Raw genomic sequence first — 18043 nt, forward strand, 5'->3', positions numbered from 1 at the left:
GTTTTTAAACAATCACAGTAATTAAAATTGTCAACTGTTCAGCTCTAGTTCTAGTATGTAAATATGTATATTTTGAAGGTTCAGCCACCCCTTTCCCCCTCTTTTTTTCCAACATCATGACTATAACCACTGGTAAACTGCATTAAACAGTCCTTTTGCATTTACACTGTTTATCATCATCACTTTACATACCCCAAAACTGCCTCCATCAACAGTACTTTTCAAATTATACTTTTCGACCACAGTATTGACAGCAAGAAACCAAAAACTACAGGAGAAGTAAACGTACTGACGCACAGATACAAACACATAGAACTGCACTGGCCACACACAAATTCACAGCAATTATTTTTTGACTTTAAAGTCTACAGAAAGAGAAAACAAATGTGGTTTATTTTATACACAATGTCATGCATGCAACCACCCACATACACAAAATACAGTATGATAAAAAGCCTTACCATGGTAGAGTCCTTCCATTTATAGTCGAGAAGAGAAGAGAAGAGAAGAGAAGAGAAGAGAAGAGAAGAGAAGAGAAGAGAAGAGAAGAGAAGAGAAGAGAAGAGAAGAGAAGAGAAGAGAAGAGAAACAGAGGAACTCTAATCCTCTTTTGAAAGACAGCTAAATTGGGAAAAGCCAAAATCCCGGGCTCCTGTGGTCTTTGGGCTAGCGCTGTACTAGCCAGCTAACTCAGTAATGATGGCTAATGTCGACTTAAGCTTACAGTTCAGTCTCCTCCGCCTCCTCCCTCTACTACAACTACAGCTACTACACAAACACACAGATACACAACAGCACGAGTAGTGGGAGTAGAGTAAAGGGAGGGATGGAGGGTGGGAGGGAGAGAGGAGCAGTCGGCAGCCTATGATCGTGAAGGGGGGAGGGAGGGAATCCAGAGAGAGAAAGGGAGGAAGGAGAATGGGGGAGGAGGAGCAGGGGGGAAGGGTGTCTTTGTCCCCCCAGGAGAGTGATGGAAGGGTGGGGAGAAAGAGGGAGCCAGATGTATGGGAGGCGAAGTGAGGAGGACATGAGAAGAGACTGAAAGAAATGATGCAACAACTGCAAGAAGAGACATGAGAAAGACGGACGAAGGAGGAGGAAAATGAGAGGAGGCCAACGGAAAAATCTGAGAATTAAACAAGGAAGCAGTATAGCAGCAAAACACACCACTGAGGATGACATAGCAAGGGGGGGGGGATGAGTGTGGCTTATTTAAACATGTGTGTGGGTGTGAGCTGCCTTTGGCTATTCTGCCTCGTTGACACAAATGCCCCCCTGAGGAGCTCCTCAATTAGCCATAATATAATGTTCTCAAATCAACGCCGGCCCTCAGAACTCATCCATCTTTGGAGCAAAGAAAGATGCGAGACACGGGGACTAACCGTCACTTGTTCCACTGACTTTACGCATTTAATCCAATTACACTGTAATCAAATTGCATGCAGAAGAAAACCCACCTCCACCCATTTTACACATCACTCTATTTTCAGCACTTTGCTCACGATATAAAGCATTACATCTGATTACTAAACAAACTGAGTAGATATAATGGTGAAGAAACCAATATGTTCTTGAAGTAATAAAGTTTTAAGGTTAAAAATAAATAGTGCATGTGAACATACACATATAATTGGGCATATTCTCTGTGAAAATAACTCAGTGGAGTCGTAGGATACCGGTCTCTTGCATGAAGACTTCACAGATCTCCACACAGTGTAAAGTTAAATACTGAATTCAGTCCAAAAACCGACGTGCACAAGATTGTCTATATGTCATTGTGTGTATGTGTGTGTGTAAATCTACATGTTCACATATTTATAGGCGCATACAAAAATCATAAACCCTCACAGATACTGTCTAGATAATAAAATTCGCATTACTCACAGCATGAGGCCCAATGTCTACTTTACAGTTTACAATAAATAATATAGAAATTCTGCCCTCATTTTAAGTTATAGTGCATCATGTGCCAAATGTAGAGCACAACAATCATGTATGATCAATCCATGTAGTGAAATAACCAATTCTGCAATCTCAAGTTTTTATTATGGTATTAAACATTTAACTTATTTTCACATTAACCATGTGAGGCATAAATCCCACTGGCAGGTCTGAAAGGCATGCTATTTGTTTTGACTTCCCAAATTAAACGATTTCTCACAGCCAGAAACTGTAAACACAAAAAGACCTTGAACAATTTATCTGTGATGTGCCATTATGTTGTAGACTTCACCAAATCCCAGCTGCAGCTATGTTTAAACAGGTCAGACAACAGATAAGTATGGAAACAAATTAAAAATATCATTAACATGTCTATATTATGCAGAGCCACCATATTTTTCCCAGCATTGGAAACATCTGTGGAAATCTGGAAGAAGATTGTACATGCTGCATCCAATTTTTCTAAAGGAAATGATCAAAGAAGTTCAACTTTTGCATTTTTTACTGTTAACTGTTCACTGTTTAGGGTGCCCAGATAGCTCAACTGGTTGAGTGGGTGACCCATAAATAGGGGCTATAGTTCCCAACGCAGTGGCCTGGGTTCAATTCCACAGCCCTTTGCTGCAGGTCCTCCTCTCATTCTTCACCCTACTTTCCTATCTGCCTCCTGACTAATGCTTCGTGTTCACTAGATCCATTTTTCCTGTACACGTCGTCTGAAAATTGCTCGGTAGGTGGTCACGTGACAGACCTTCAGCCTGGTAGATGCGTTGGGTCAACATGGTGGCTCGGTCAAAAACATTCTCTGTTATTTCGAAAACATTTCAGCTTAAAGCATTTCTGAAAGCATTTGAGGCGGAAAACAACCTGTGCATGAGCTGAATCTGCCCTTGTTTCAGTTCAACAACGGCTAGCTCAGATGTTGGACGAAAGTTTTGTGATGCGTCAGACCTCTTCACGCCGCATCGAATTTGCATAAAGTAGCAGTCGAGTCTACTTCATGTAGATGAGCTGCTGCCCGCTCCGGGGAGACGCACCGGATCGCAGCTCAAAATGCACCACAACCAGCATGCAACATGTTGAGTTTCACATACACAATGAATGGGATGTGGGAAAATGCCAGATCCAGTGGACACCTGTCAAACAAAGCCAACAAAAGGCCAAAAACAACTTTAAAAAGGACTGTTCACTGTTTAAACAGACCACAAAATGCATTTCCAGTGCCATAAAGTCAGGTGTGGTTATCACTGCTATTATATCATCAATATTATGTGCAGTATGTCACAGTATATTGGTCCCACTGGACACTCAGCAGAGTCTATGAATGAGCTATAGCAGAGTAAAGATATCTCTCTCTCATGTATACACACACACACAAGCAAGCAAACGGACAGACAGATGAGAGTTGATCAGGAGTAAAGCAGATTAATGGGCCACTGGATTAGTAGGTCAAGATGCTGCACACACACACCCTGCTCACTCAGACTCTCATTTAGAAGGTGGATCTAAGCTCTGTCTTTACTTATATCTCTCGATGTGAGCGTCCCTTGCTTCGTGAGACGGTGTGTTGACATTGCCCTCTAGTGGTAATGCATTTTCAAGTTAAGTGTCACCAAGTCCAACCCTTCTGCGGTCATTCTGCAGGATCTTTTCCCAAAGTAAATTTACCACCGGGTCTGCTGGGGGTTCAAATCAGCCTGAAAATCTATCTCCAATCATATCTGTGTGTCACAATATGAGAAAGTAAACAAATCCAGTGTTTTTCTTGGCTCAGGAAGGACATTTGGGGGAACTACACGCAACATTCAGCATGGCCAGTCTACCTACCCTACCTAGTAAAGGAATCTATGCATCTTCCTGATCATCTGATCAACAAAACCATCTATTATGCTTTAGTAAGTGAAATCCTAAATAACAGTTAGCATTCTTTTTCGCTCATTTTGTCACGTGTGATATCTTTGGTGCTGCGACCTCTTGGAAAGGGGCACAAAAACATTTCCTTTTAGCAGGAAAACCGCTGAAATCATAACGTGGGAAAGTTTTCAGTATATTAAGGGTTCTGTCACTTTCAAGCAGGACGAAAATAAAGACAAGCTAATATTTCGTAAATTATATATTTTATAAATCAGCTTGTGACAGTTTTTCCACTGCTGACATAGTAAAAACTGCTGAGAAACAGCGAAAAACATTTTACCAGACCAAAACGAGAGAGAGGAAGACAGACACACAGCCTTAAAACTATTCTTCAATGAACCTTTGTTACAGGAGTGCGCCTGCTGGTGACTAATCACACAGACAGACACATATACATCACCACACAGGCAGACACTGTGGCATTATACCCACATCTGACCTCAGCCATGCTAGTTTATGGGAGCACTCCAGCCTCTGAGTGTGATGTCAGGCCTATGGCTTCTGTCCAGGTGTTTCACCACTCATCTCTGTGTGTTTTCCCCTGTAATCTATTATGACTGTGTGCTTTTCTTTTCTTTTTTTGTTTTTGTGGGTGTACAGTGTTTGTGTGTCTGTGGCTGTGCACGGATCTAGAGAAGAGATGAGATCATATGATTGGCCAAGCAGACATTGATGACTGCCTCGGTCTCATTCTCTCTCTGTCTTTCACTCTCGGTAAAGTACCTGGCTTGGGCTTAACTTTAATTCTTTGTGGGTAGTTTTAACCTGGAAGCCAGACACTCTATACTCGCAGCTTGTGGCCAAAAGCCTGAGATGCATGTCAAAGAATAACAGCTTTACAACTAAGCAAATGCTCCAGTGACATTTTGAGTAAAGCTCTGTATCTGTATGGAAGATTCATGTCGTGTTCATACTCTCTAAATCACTGTCAGGATTTCTGTTTAGTCAGTTGATACAATAAAAATCTTCATCTTAAGTGACAGCTGCAGTGAGGTGATACTCATCTGCCTTGTCAGTTTTGACTGTCAGCTGTAGAGTTGCTGTTGTGTAACTGTCCCGATGACCTTCACAGTTGGAGAGGAAAGCAGGAGAATTTACAACCAGCAATCACACAACAGCAAAACTGATCTGAGCAATATCCATGATGAAGACGATGTTTAAAACTATGTGAAGCTAATCCTGTTGAGTATAACCAGTGTGTTCCAAGACAAATATCAGACACCACTGAGAGAATCTTAATTAGTGCAAAGCTTTTTGCAGCCATCTAAATGGCAAATAAACGTTGGCATTGAATTTTAGCTCGAGTTTTATCAGAACTTATGGCAAATGTCAGAAGTTTACACATTAAGCTACAAAATGTGCTCTTAAAGGAACAGTTCACATTTTTTTTGTTTGGAAATGCACACTCGCTTACTGGTGGAAAGTTAAACAGGGTCAATACCACACTTGTGTCTCTACGGTCAAAATGAGACTAATGCAGGGCGCTTTTTCCTGGCGCAGAATTTGGAGCCTTTGGGGGCTGACAACACACAACAGGAAGCATGTAGAGTCCACGTATGGTAAAGGCAATGAGTCTGTGTTGACTGGTTTGACAGAAATCTATACAGTTTCCTGTTCTTTTTCACAGTTTGACAAATAAAAATGTCCATTAGGCTTGAATAAATGAATAAAATGAGATGAGTTTCCTTTGGTGCTGCTAAAAGCTCTTAAGATGCACAAACAATTCCTCTCTGCAAGCAAAATCCTGGACTATAAAGTCTGGAAATCAACTTCAGGAAAACCTCTGAAGTTGGATATGAAGATGTGAACAAAAAAATCAAGTGTATAAATGAGACAAACTCCAAATAATGAGTTAATGAGTAAGCTTTAAAGGTGCTGGTTGGCAGATTTTTGCCACGTTAACAGTCTCCTCCTCTCCTGATTTCCGGCCATTCAGCAACCACTTCATGTTTAAGATACACATGAGTGAGTGGTATTGATCTACTCATCTAACTCAGCAAGGGATGGAAATTTTAAACAGCTTCCTTGGGCGACTGTCATCCACATTAACGTCTGAGACATATCCTGAGATATCACAACCAGTCAACAGCTGAACAAATGGAAAAGCAGTAGGAGGTCTGAGAAACCTACCAAACAAGGGTTTTCCCTGAACAATAGACCGTCTGAAAATTAAACATCCTACACATGACGCTAAAAGACAGACAGACTGGGTCATATTCAGTAGATAATGAAATATTTACTGCATGTACGCTCACTCACAGAAATTGTTCTGTCTTTTCTGTACCCAGCTTTCTCCTCCTCCAACATCTTTTCTCTCCTTGTCTTCATGACAAAGCCCAACAATAACTTCTTTCTCTCTCTCCTTCTCTGACTCACTGCAATGCAATTACACTGACTGTCCGCTCAAATCCGACACGCATAGAGGGAGAGGGGCGACTCATTTACAATATCTGCGGTTTTAATTGTTGTTTGCTGGACTGCAGATCACTCATCGCACAGGGGAAGACAAAGGGGCAAGAGAAGCTCCATTAGTTTGTTGAGTCATTTCAGTGGAGAGGGTGCACTCTTTCTTATGCACACATAGAAAAAACGCACAAACACGCGCGCTTCTTAACACCACAGGGAATCGCTGCATTTCAGGCCCATTCATCACGAGCTGACAAGCTGCACCAGTGACCTACGTGACCGAAGGTAGCGCACTCCAAGTGAGTGTGTGAGTGTGAGAGTGTGTGTGTGTGTGTCTGTCCTTGTGTGTGCATGCCCCAAGGAGGGACAAGTCATTAGCTATGATGTCATTTCCTGCCATTGTAGCAAATTTCAGTTCACGCAGCAAAGCACACTACACTGGTCTTTCTGCACACACAAAAACTGGATTAAAATGTGTGATTTATCATCACCGTCATCCGTTTTATTATGTACGTAATGATCACTTCATTAATTTATTGCTATACCTTTGACTTTCTTTGCACAGTTTTGGTTTCAGGAGGAACATTGCCTCATTTTTATGTAGATAAATAGAAAAAACATGATAATATATAAAGTCTGAATCTGAAGTTAAGCTCAGAAAACCAGCTTGCATACTGTCCTTTTTTTAAATTCATGCAGGGGCTCATAACATCAACTGCAGGGGAAATTAAAAGCTATACAGTGCATAGCAATCTGACTGAACATTATTCTTTAGTGTTTAGGTTCTACAAAAGAATTACGGACACACCAGTCTTGACTGCTGGAACTGATATAATTCACAATAATGCACCACAGGCTTCAGGAATCTCTGAAATGTGCAAGCAAGTCAGTGAATTCCTTTCCAAATACTTGGAAAGTCACACAGCAGGGAGTTTGACAATCGCTGTATAGATTCTTAAGGGTGTTTCTTATGCGGTTACCAATACTATCAATACGTTACTCACAGTGCTCACAGTTGGGAGTTCTTGATCATTAGCATACATGGAACAAGCAATGGACTGCAAATAGATTAGGTCTAACAGTATGAAACCAATTCTGCCATCAAGAAAAGCTTTTATTGGCACCTAATCCCAATAATTGGAGTTAGGAATGTATCAATCTAATGTTGTCTTTCTCTGGAACAATTTTTTACATCAAAGAATGACTGAACGAATGGAAATAATAATGGAAACACTTAATTTTCTACTCGATTTGAAATCAAATTGGTCACATAAATGCACCAGTTGATGCCATTAATAAAAATCTGTCCACCATTTGAGTATTACTAACTTGCTACATAACTCAGCCGTCAGCTAACAAACATAGAAATGCAATCGCAAGAATGCAGTTAGACGCATAGATTTTGCTAATCCAACGTATAAGGAGGAGAGAGAACCTTTCAACCGACAAAACCAAGACATTTAGACAAATCATCTTGGGTAAACGCAGTCATCATCACAGTGCAGCAACACACATACCGACACACACATAAACACGAGGAGAAGTCTGAGGAGAGCTACTGCTGCCGAGAGGAAGAAGGCGTTTCCCTTTGAGCTCCCGAGGGACACAGCATGTTTTAGGATGTACAATAAGTGCTCTGAAAGTGTGTGTGCATGGAGGGGTGTGGGGTATGCTTCCTGAATGCAACCAATCCAGAAGCAACGGGAATGGATGTTCATTTAGCCTGCTGTCTCCAAACACACACACAGACACACACTCCTTTTCCTTCGCAGCTGAAACCACATGCAGGATGCAGGATGCAGGGGAATAACTTCCATGGAGGAAGATGGGCGAATTTGAAGATTAAGGCCGCATATGCCAGCACGTGCACAAACACATACATCTGCATATAGCCTACACACTCACACAATGTGCTTTCCACACTTTCAGATGAAACCAAAGGTGTCAAACAGATGAACACCAGTTCCTCAGTTCAACTGTTCATTCATGTTTTTTTCCTTCCTGAGGCCAGTTTGCAAACAGAAATCTTGTGCAGTACGTGAGAAAATAGTTCAGACCTCCGCGCAGCTGCATATATTTACACAGTGGGCACAAAGTAGGCAATCATTGGACAAAAACAGCCACCCCGTTTCCTAGAAAAATGGCACACAACTTAGTAAAAGAAAAAAAACACTCAAACGGCAAAGAAGCAACTGCAGCAGAGTTGCTCTACTCAAACAAAGCGTTTCATTAGGTATCATGAATTCCTCATGACATTCACATATTAAGGACACACATACTCTTATTCAGGACCTCTACATAGCTCCACACACACACACAGTATGTGTCTGCAGTGACTGCTATCAGTCCTTATGAGTCACACATATACTGCTATCTACTGACACTTGACTGCTGGCTTTGTTACAATCTTGTCTTTCTCTGCAGATTTCTGTTTCTTCCCATCTGCCTGTCTAAGGTAGAGAAAGAAAAAACCAGCAGAAAAGTATATAACTGCACAAAGTAGAAAGTATTTTTAAAAATTAATAAATGGATCAAAAGGGAGGCTAGCTTTGCAGGAAAGAAAAGACACTGGAGTTCCCTGCAATGTAGAGGACTGCTCCTGTAAGATCTCTGAGTGTAGTCAAGTGTTTCTATAAATACAGGCCTCCTGCACTGCTCTGCAATTTACACACAGACACAAGCGCACACACACACACACACACACACACACAAACCACACACACCACGACTGCCACGCCTGTATTAGCCTGCTGTAGACCGGCCGCAGAGCCGAGTCAGAAAAGGTGTAGCTATTTATTCTACTTTGTGTGACATTTATTCATCTGTCTCATACATCACGACATTAAAAGCTCAAGTAGAGCGCGATGGCCAATGAACTTCCCAGAGTCAAATGAAGTGCAGCATCTCAGACATTTTAAGCAAAACAACATTGTTTTCAACACACTGACTGTAATGACATGTTTCTACTTGCGATAATGGATTACGCAGCTTTCATTTGAGTCCCATGATAACAAATGAGTAGACAGCGGCTGCGCTCTTATTACCACATGCTTCAAACATGCACAAATGTGATGAATTTCAATGTAGTCAAAATCCGACCACCTTCATATCTAACCTTGTTGTGCGTCATGAGTTGCATAAATTGGCAAAATATCCACATAAACTGCGCATACAAACAAGCAGCCAAAGATCACTCTTCATGTGGTGCGGCACTCGGTCACGGTAAGGGAACTGAATGAATGCAGCTGGAGTTTAACTAAATACAAGCTCATTAAGTGGATAAGCTAATTAGCGATGTGAGCCTCGGTTGCTGGTTTGCTGATTCAGAATACTAACTCAAACCTGTAGAAAGCTCGTACATTTAAATGAGTAGCTGGGCAAGGAGATTTACTGTCGCAGCTGACAGCCTTTGGAGATATGCGTTTTTGAACAAGCCACACATGCAACAAAGCATTTGAACTCTGGTCTGTTGTAGTGTAGGAAACTGTGCCCGCAGGACGTCATCCTGGCAAAGTCTTTCCTCTGATCAGAATAGCTATTATTCAGATGACAGGAATTTACTGTCAGCCACCACAACCACCCAATTTTGCTTGTCAGTAACTGAGATTAAATATGGATTTGGAATACCTCAATCAAATATTGAATCACTGAAACGTGGAACCAAACAGTATCTGCGTTGTAGCTGCAACTTACAGTCCTGGATCCTATTAGTATACAAACCAGTGCCTCAGAAATGGAAATGTAAGTGTGCAGGACTGCACTCTTATTAGTACACTGCAGGTCTGAAGCGTCAGTGGCCTCAGGATACTGCAATTCATTAGCATTTTCTTGCATCTGGAATATGAAGTAGGCAAACCAAGCTCAGCTATTTCACACTTGGGAACAGAGCACCCAGTTTGTGAGATGATGGACGGAGCTTTTGAGTGTCTTTTTATTTCAATAAAACACTTTTTGTTCGCAGTACAATGTTTGTTTTGCTACCACATGGAGGTCAAAATATATGACCTGCACCAACAATTTCAGATTTCCTACATTATCAAAAACAAGAGGGCGTGTTTTCCATAGATTCAATTAGCCACATATTCATTAAATCTAAGAAATGTCCCTTGAGTTCAATGAAAAACCTCTGTAACAATGCAAAAACTAAAGGTATTCAACTTAAAATTATATAAGATTGATAATCAGAGCAAATCTACTTATTTTATACGAAAGATAAGTGAGTGTTTGGCATTTAGCGAGAGGAAGACCTGAACAATTCATCCAAAAAGTTGTCATTCATCCCCTATTAGTGTGACTAATCAATGAATTGACCAACTGCTTGAGCTCTAATTTCCATTTGTAAATGTGTATCTACCGAGCTAATGCCCCCTGATCTGCTCTATTAGCTTATTAGCAACATTAAATAATACGAGGGTGTGCAGGCACATCATATCAAATCATACATCTCATTATATAACAGTAGTGTAGCCAAAACACAAAGATAACTGGAGCGTTTAGCTGGTACTGAACTGAAGGAGGAAATGAATCATAACTGCCCCTTGAAGTGTAGAAAGTAAGAGTTCAGGTTGTTAGTAAAGAGGCAAATCCAGGTAACCAGAGTCGAATCACGAAATAAACACTTGGGGCACATTTGGGAGCTAAATGTAGGTTAATCCGGTGCACTTATTTGCCGTAAATTAGACCCAACGTTACTCCACATTCACTCCATGTGACTGTAGCGACGAGTTTGGTGGCAGTAGGTCACCTTCTTTTCAACTGCTCCAACTTACCAAGAGGGGGGAAAAACTACTTCTGGAGCCGTGAAGCTAAGCTAACTTATCGGTCAAATACGTCTAAATGTGAAGTAAATGAATTCCCAGAGATACTTAATGGGGAGAAAAGCAGCTAGCGACAGCCAGGACGAACGGTAAACCATCCCGTAGTTTTCCTCTTAGCGGTTGAAATAATCCCCCCCCCCCTTTCCAAAAAAAAGAAACACACAACATCACTCACGTCGACTTGGTCCAGGTGACGTCCGGCAGGTTTGTGGCGACTTTACCGGCAGGAGAAGCGGCAAATAGTCGGTAAACAGTCCGTTATTTCACTTGTAGAGCTGGGACTAGTTACGGACGGCGCTTTTTTTCGCTCCTTGCCTGTCTCTCCCCGTCTCTCCCTCGCTCTCTCTCTCTCTCTCTCCCTCTCGTCGCCTGTTCCTGCTTCCCCTCCACATCCAGCATTCCAATATGGCTGCTGCTGGGAGGGAGGGAGGAAAGGGGGAGGAAAAGCCTGGCCTCAGGCGCTCAAAACTGCAACCTATGAATGAATGAGTGCATGTGTACACACTGAAAATGTTAGAAATCATACTATAGCAGGAGCAGTAGCAAACACCAGGGGTTTAATGAAGTAAATAATGAAGTTCTGTATTCCAAATGTTTACTGTAGTACAAAAAAAACTTCAAAATATACTGCTGAGTCAATATATAACTGAGGGACTTTTGAAGTCCATTGGATCTATCTTGCATACATTTTTATTAAAGTAAAAAAGCTAATGTTTTTTTTGGTCATTATGATCATGTCTTCCATAATTCTTTATTATGGAAACAATCACTTATTAACTAAAAACACAAAGTTGCAGGCTATAGAGGTTAACCCTCTAATTGGAAAATGTATTACTAAACTTAATTATTACACTTTGCTTTTAGCAATAATTTGCTATTTATCAGTAGGACCTGGCATTGGCTGGTGGGCCTGTCCACAACTGAAATAACTAAAACGTAACTGTAAATAAAAATCAGATTTTTTTTAGCTAATATATTTTAAACAATTGATTTTTATTTTTTTACAGATTTCTACTGTTTTGTGAAATTGCAAGTAATAAGTAGTAAAAAAGAGGGAAAATATTAATGTACATGTAAATTACAAAAAGAGGAGAAAGTGTAAATAATGTTTACGATAAATTTTCATGTTTTACAGCATTTGACTGTAAAATTACACAGTTTGTTCTGTATTTTAGACAGCAAGAAATTTCTAAATTTACAGATATATGTTATTATTTGAAAGATAAATTATGCATACTAAGGATGAATCATATATATGTAAAGGTTTTCCTTGTTTTGTAAAATTACAGACAATTACAACAGAAAAAGTATTATTTTGTATGCTAGCCCTAAAAACAGGCCAAAACTGTGTATATCAACATCAAAATTCATTCTTTTACAACATTTGGCCATTAAATTGCACCATTTTTTCTGTATTTCAATATTTATATTTTACAGATTTTTGTCATAGTTTTTAGTTTTTATAAAAAGTATATTAAGAGGATTGAATATTTCCTCTTTTGTGAAGTTAAAAGAAAAGATAAGATCAACAGACCAAAACTGTGCAATGTGTCGTCTCCGCATCAAAAATCAGTATTTTAATAAATGGTGCCGAGTTCTTCTACAATGTGTTGAAGTAAAATTACATGGTTTTAATGTATTTAAATCAGCTAAACAAATAAAAATCGAATCATTTCTTTCTACAGGACTACAAGGATCAGAATAAAATACCTGTCTCAGTTGTTACAAATTTGCAATTAACTATAATAATTGAAATGGAGCAAACCTGGCAGTCTGGTACCTCTGTGGGTCTGGGCATTGATTCTTACACAAGTACTTTTTCTGTATGGCGAAGATAGTTACATGGAATCCTGCTAAATTATGAAGCAAACCTCCCACCTTTAGGGCCATCAGTCATTCTTGCCAGTTCCAGGTAACTTCTTCTCCGTTTCTCTCCTGCACAGGTTGAAAGAGGACACCTGGTGGCCACTACTTGTTAATGCAATATATTTGGGTATCCATAGGGTTTGAATTTCCATCTTTGTGGCTTTAATGGGAAATTTTTAGTGCTTTATAGTCCGTAGCTCATAGATAGACTCTAAGGTTATTTTTTGAACTTCTGCATCCTTCCATCAGGCAAAGATTTTGGTAGTTAGATCCTACAGTGGAGAGAGATTTCAACAGATACAGAACTATCCCATCTGGGCTGCATGTAGACCAAGACACACTAACACAGACTGAGCAGAACTTGTGGGCAGTTCATAGAATAGTCAAAAAAGGATTGCAGTCGGTTTTGAAAACTTCCGATCCTTTCAAGCCCTGATCTTGTGACTTCTGCTGGGTCAACCAAATCAACAAGTCTGTTCCAAACAGGAGGCAGCAATGGGAATGAGTAAGAAGTGTCTGTAAATCTGCTGTTTTAGCTAAGCCTTGGATAAATCTCTAACGAACCACATCGGTTATAGAAGTTACAACCTGTTGAGAAAATTTGCCATGACCCGGATTCGAACCGGGGTTGCTGCGGCCACAACACAGAGTACTAACCACTATACGATCACGGCTGGCTACTGCTCATGGTGTTTGGTCACCACCAGCAGCAAAGCCATGATTGCAAAAATATCGCCACTTTCCAGATATTTGCTGTTATTTTCAACAGTTGTACAATTTTTGAACTTGAGCAGTATTCCTTCATTTTAAACCTATTTTTGCCTGCATCCATTATTGCCAGAGTTGTTTTTATCTTTTTTTACAGTGTAGCTTGATTCAGGCTGAGCAATTGTCTATGACATTCCATCTGGAGTGCATCTAAAATCACTTTAAAGTTTGGATTTTTCAACAGCAACACTCAGCTTTCCATAAATTTGCCTTAGTACTCCTCATGGGTCAGTTTTATGTTTACAATTGTGCATCTTTGACACATTTGCTTGTTTTACCATTGCATTATGAAATGTTTATTTTGTGCTTACGCACCTCAGCACATTTAAGTTTGAAAAAGGCTACTTAATTAATGGATGCTGCTTTTGATTTTTGATATTATTGCTTTACTCTATAATGTTTCATGTGCTGTGTACCAGGAGGCTCTGTTTTTCTTAACCCTTTGATGCGCTTTGTAAGTCAGGAGATACCCATTTTCCATTGGATTTGGGTCACTTTTGACCCATGTCGCGCATCAAAGGGCTCATTGAACACACGGATAGCCGTTACCTTTCTTCTCCTAATCTCTTTTGTTTTATACTTAAAGTACTTTGCACTACATGCTCCTGAAGCATAATGTGCCATGACCCGGATTCGAACCGGGGTTGCTGCGGCCACAACGCAGAGTACTAACCACTATACGATCACGGCTGGCCACCCACCACGATGCAGGAGTCCCACACATTGTCGTTGTGTGCAGAATTTGTTATGACGCTGGAGATTTCTACACACCACAGGACCACATCAAACACTCTGAGATATAACTAACTTGTTTGTAGGCTAACTGATGGTAAAACTCATCCCTACACAAGATGAAAGGAGTGACAAACATCCCTAATGTCTTAACAGAAATACATTCTTTTACCCTGTTGTTGCCTACATTTGAAAATGCTTAATCATCAAGCAAATCCTGCAAAGAAGCAGTGGTTGTCTAATGGGTTGACGTGTGGATAAAACTGTGGTATTCATTTGGTTGCATTTTTCCATACAGTTGTCTGTTTAAGTAGTAAATTTATATTTGTTTATTTTTATACTTTGCTTTTGACTTTGTGTGTTTGTGGTTTCTTATGCTTGTATGTACCCACTTCTCTTGATGTTTCGGCTAATTTATTGTTTTTTCCATCACTATCTTCCAGTAATAATATGTTGCTTCATCTATAAAGTGGTTGGTACGAGATTGATGAGGTCACAGAATTAATCTTTAACTACAAGCTCTATTCCAGTTGCATTTTCTTTAAAGGAGATATTACTTCCTCCTTTTTTGAAGAAGCTGTTTTTTGTTCTCTATTTATTGTGCTAAAGTGACTGCCATGACCCGGATTCGAACCGGGGTTGCTGCGGCCACAACACAGAGTACTAACCACTATACGATCACGGCTGGCCACATCAACTGGCAGGATCCTCTATATCACAGAGGTTTTGACTGAGCATGGAGTAAATTTTGCAGCAAATGTTCTTTGTTACTTTTATCGAGATAAAAAATGGCAGTTTACTGTGAATAAACCAAAAGCTTACAGTCTATGATATTACTTCAGTCAAGGTTACAGTGATTAGTTTCAGATGGTTCTTCATTCAACTTAATGATCATTTAAGAGAAGGTTATTGAAGTGCATGGCATTATGAAGAGAAGTATTTCAGTTATTTAGAGTCTGTAGTCAATTATGGAAATGTCATGGACACGATAATAGATCCCTCCTTTGACTTTATTGCATACCTGCAGCTCCAGACAGCAGAAGGATCCACAGGACTGTCTGGGTCAAAATACATATATATATATTCCTCTCAAGGAAAGAAGTTACTAATTTGGCAGTGTTATATCATTGTGTGAACCTTAACTCTCATAATGACTCAGATTTCACCTACCCTGTGTAGCAGTTGTGACTTTTGGTTTTGATGTGCCACACCAAGATGTCCTGGGCCTCAACTTTTCACACCTATAAAGAAGGTGTGGATGCAACTGACAGAATAGAGTCTATTTTCGATAAACGTCTTCAGAACTACATATCAGAAACCCAGTAGTCATCCATCCATTCTCTATACACCGCTTTGTCCTCACTAGGGTCGCGGGGGGTGCTGGAGCCTATCCCAGCTGACTCGGACGAAGGCAGGGGACACCCTGGACAGGTCGCCAGTCTGTCACAGGGCTACATATACACAATCACACATACAGGCAATTTAGAGTATTACAGTTAACCTCAGCATATTTTGGACTGTGGGAGGAAGCCGGAGGAAACCCACGCATGCTCAGGGAGAACATGCAAACTGCATGCAGAAAGATCCCAGGCCCACCCCGGGATTCAAACCAGGGATCTTCTTGCTGCATGGCGAAATTGCTAACCACTGCTACACTGAGCAGCCCCTCAGTAGTCATGCATAACATAATTCTTAAGCTCCGGCATCCCAAATGACGAGAGTGAAACCCCAATGCAAGAAAACTGCCGCGACCCGGGGTTGCTGCGGCCACAACACAGAGTACTAACCACTATACGATCACGGCTGGACGCTACATCCGCGCATTTAAACTGGTTTACTACTACAAGCAATGACGACAAGTAACCAACGATTAAAAACACTTGAGCTTTGATTTCGCCGTTGATAGTTGAACTAAACTGAGAATAAATGCCTAATCAATTTTTAAAATAGACATTAAAAATGTCATTTAGTGTAAAGGTGAATGTTTGTAGTTATAATTGACACGCAATTGGACTTAGGGTGATATGCTCTGTCTTATTCCTTCCTCTGAACAAACTCTAATGCTTGACATGTGTTAAACTCATCTGCAATACAATACGCCATTACGCTGCCGTGACCCGGATTCGAACCGGGGTTGCTGCGGCCACAACGCAGAGTACTAACCACTATACGATCACGGCTGACCACTGGGCACTCCGACATTGCATACAGACATAAACCATTTTACGGAATTACATTAGTATTAGTAACTAGTTACATTAGTTACTAATTACATTAGTATGAATATATGATCGACATCGATGCTAAACGTCCCTCATTTGCCCTTTCAGTTCTGCAGAGTAAAAACAGCAGGAGCTCTGTTTGTTTTGGCGCTTTAAGTACACTCTGGTGACTTGGCTCCAAGGCTTGCATCAGACTGTGTGAGTAAACTTGATTCTGATCAAGAGATTTCTGCCATGCCTTTTGCTCTGTTAGGAGATAAGATGATAATAGAAAAAGAGCAGCTCAAATGTGAAATAAGATATTGTTTTTTTGAAGCACAGTCTGTAGTACTGGTAGTGCTTAGGCATAATTTCAAGTTTGCAGTTGAGCAGAAGTTGAGCAATGATATCTGTGTGGAGGGGATAATTAAAATGTAAAAGTCCAGATGGAAATGTATTATTGGGCCAACACAAGGTCAAATGCCAGGTCTTTTACTGGAATATACAGGTTGATAAATGGCCTGCTTGAATTCAGTTAGATAATGATTTTTAGCATTTCCAATTTAATTTTCTGTGGTTATTTGCCTCTTAGAATGTAACTGGACTGACTTAACTGAACTTCATGATGGCAAATCTAGTTTAAACTAACACAACAACATGCCTTCTCTTAGAAACTCCAGCAATCATATTCTCTCTGTCTTTCTCCTGGAACTGATCCACAGAGCACCGAACCGAATTTATGAAGGCGTGTTTTATTTACACTATCCAACAATTTATTTGCCAACGTTTAGTCTCTGCTGATCCATTGCATCATAGTTTATCAACAGGGCAGATGTGTGGACAAAGTAAATGAAAGAATAATCAAGCATGCAGACTTAGGGACAGGAATAAGAAGGAAATAAAACTGAAAATATCATAATAATAACCCAGCTTCAGCTTTGGACTTGAGTCTGTACGTAGAAAGGAATTTCAGAAGGGATAAGGTGGTCAGTGTCACTAAAACAAACAGAAGTCAACCACTACACTTGTTAGGGTATGAAGTCTGCCTTGCCTGTAGCTCACTCTGTTGTCCACCTTAATCTGCATCAATCACAGTTTCATAATCCCTGTTTCTAATCTGCAGCTGGCTCTCCAGTTCTTAGAATAATGCCTGTCTTTGTGATCTGGTATTTGTATTTATGTGTGTGCATTATAGAGCTGTACAACTGTGTGCATGTGTGTGACGATGTGTATTGAGCACAAATCCAGTGCACTTGTCAGCAAAAGAAAAATCTATAGGTTAAAAGCTCAAAAGCTTTATAGATAGATAGATAGATAGATAGATAGATAGACAGATAGATAGATAGATAGATAGATAGCTTATTTATCTGTTTTAAATGTATGTAAGTTATTTTTTGT

At 40.2% G+C, this 18043-nt stretch overlaps 1 protein-coding gene and 4 non-coding genes across 6 annotated transcripts in view; all 5 read right to left on the reverse strand.

Moving 5' to 3' along the window:
* Positions 1-11465, reverse strand: part of ptk2aa (protein tyrosine kinase 2aa) — a 69856-nt gene extending 58391 nt beyond the window's left edge. Inside the window, exon 1 of one of the 2 annotated variants that reach the window (XM_051956092.1) lies at positions 11254-11465. Coding sequence is in view for 1 of the 2 variants with exons in the window: in XM_051956088.1 (XP_051812048.1) it covers positions 462-480 (19 nt within the window). In the remaining variant the exon portion in view is untranslated. Of the gene's footprint in view, positions 1-461; positions 788-11253 lie in introns of those variants that run through there. The other variant, XM_051956088.1, reaches the window with a different exon arrangement.
* A 2081-nt stretch (positions 11466-13546) lies between these two features.
* On the reverse strand, positions 13547-13618 carry trnah-gug (transfer RNA histidin (anticodon GUG)). The gene has a single exon. It is a non-coding gene; the product is annotated as a tRNA-His (tRNA).
* Positions 13619-14330: 712 nt separating this feature from the next.
* On the reverse strand, positions 14331-14402 carry trnah-gug (transfer RNA histidin (anticodon GUG)). The gene has a single exon. It is a non-coding gene; the product is annotated as a tRNA-His (tRNA).
* Positions 14403-15057: 655 nt separating this feature from the next.
* Positions 15058-15129, reverse strand: trnah-gug (transfer RNA histidin (anticodon GUG)). The gene has a single exon. It is a non-coding gene; the product is annotated as a tRNA-His (tRNA).
* A 1423-nt stretch (positions 15130-16552) lies between these two features.
* trnah-gug (transfer RNA histidin (anticodon GUG)) lies at positions 16553-16624 on the reverse strand. The gene has a single exon. It is a non-coding gene; the product is annotated as a tRNA-His (tRNA).
* Between the last annotated feature and the right edge of the window lie 1419 nt (positions 16625-18043).

Source organism: Acanthochromis polyacanthus, chromosome 11, assembly GCF_021347895.1.
Source record: "Acanthochromis polyacanthus isolate Apoly-LR-REF ecotype Palm Island chromosome 11, KAUST_Apoly_ChrSc, whole genome shotgun sequence".
In the NCBI taxonomy this organism is placed as follows: domain Eukaryota; kingdom Metazoa; phylum Chordata; class Actinopteri; family Pomacentridae; genus Acanthochromis; species Acanthochromis polyacanthus.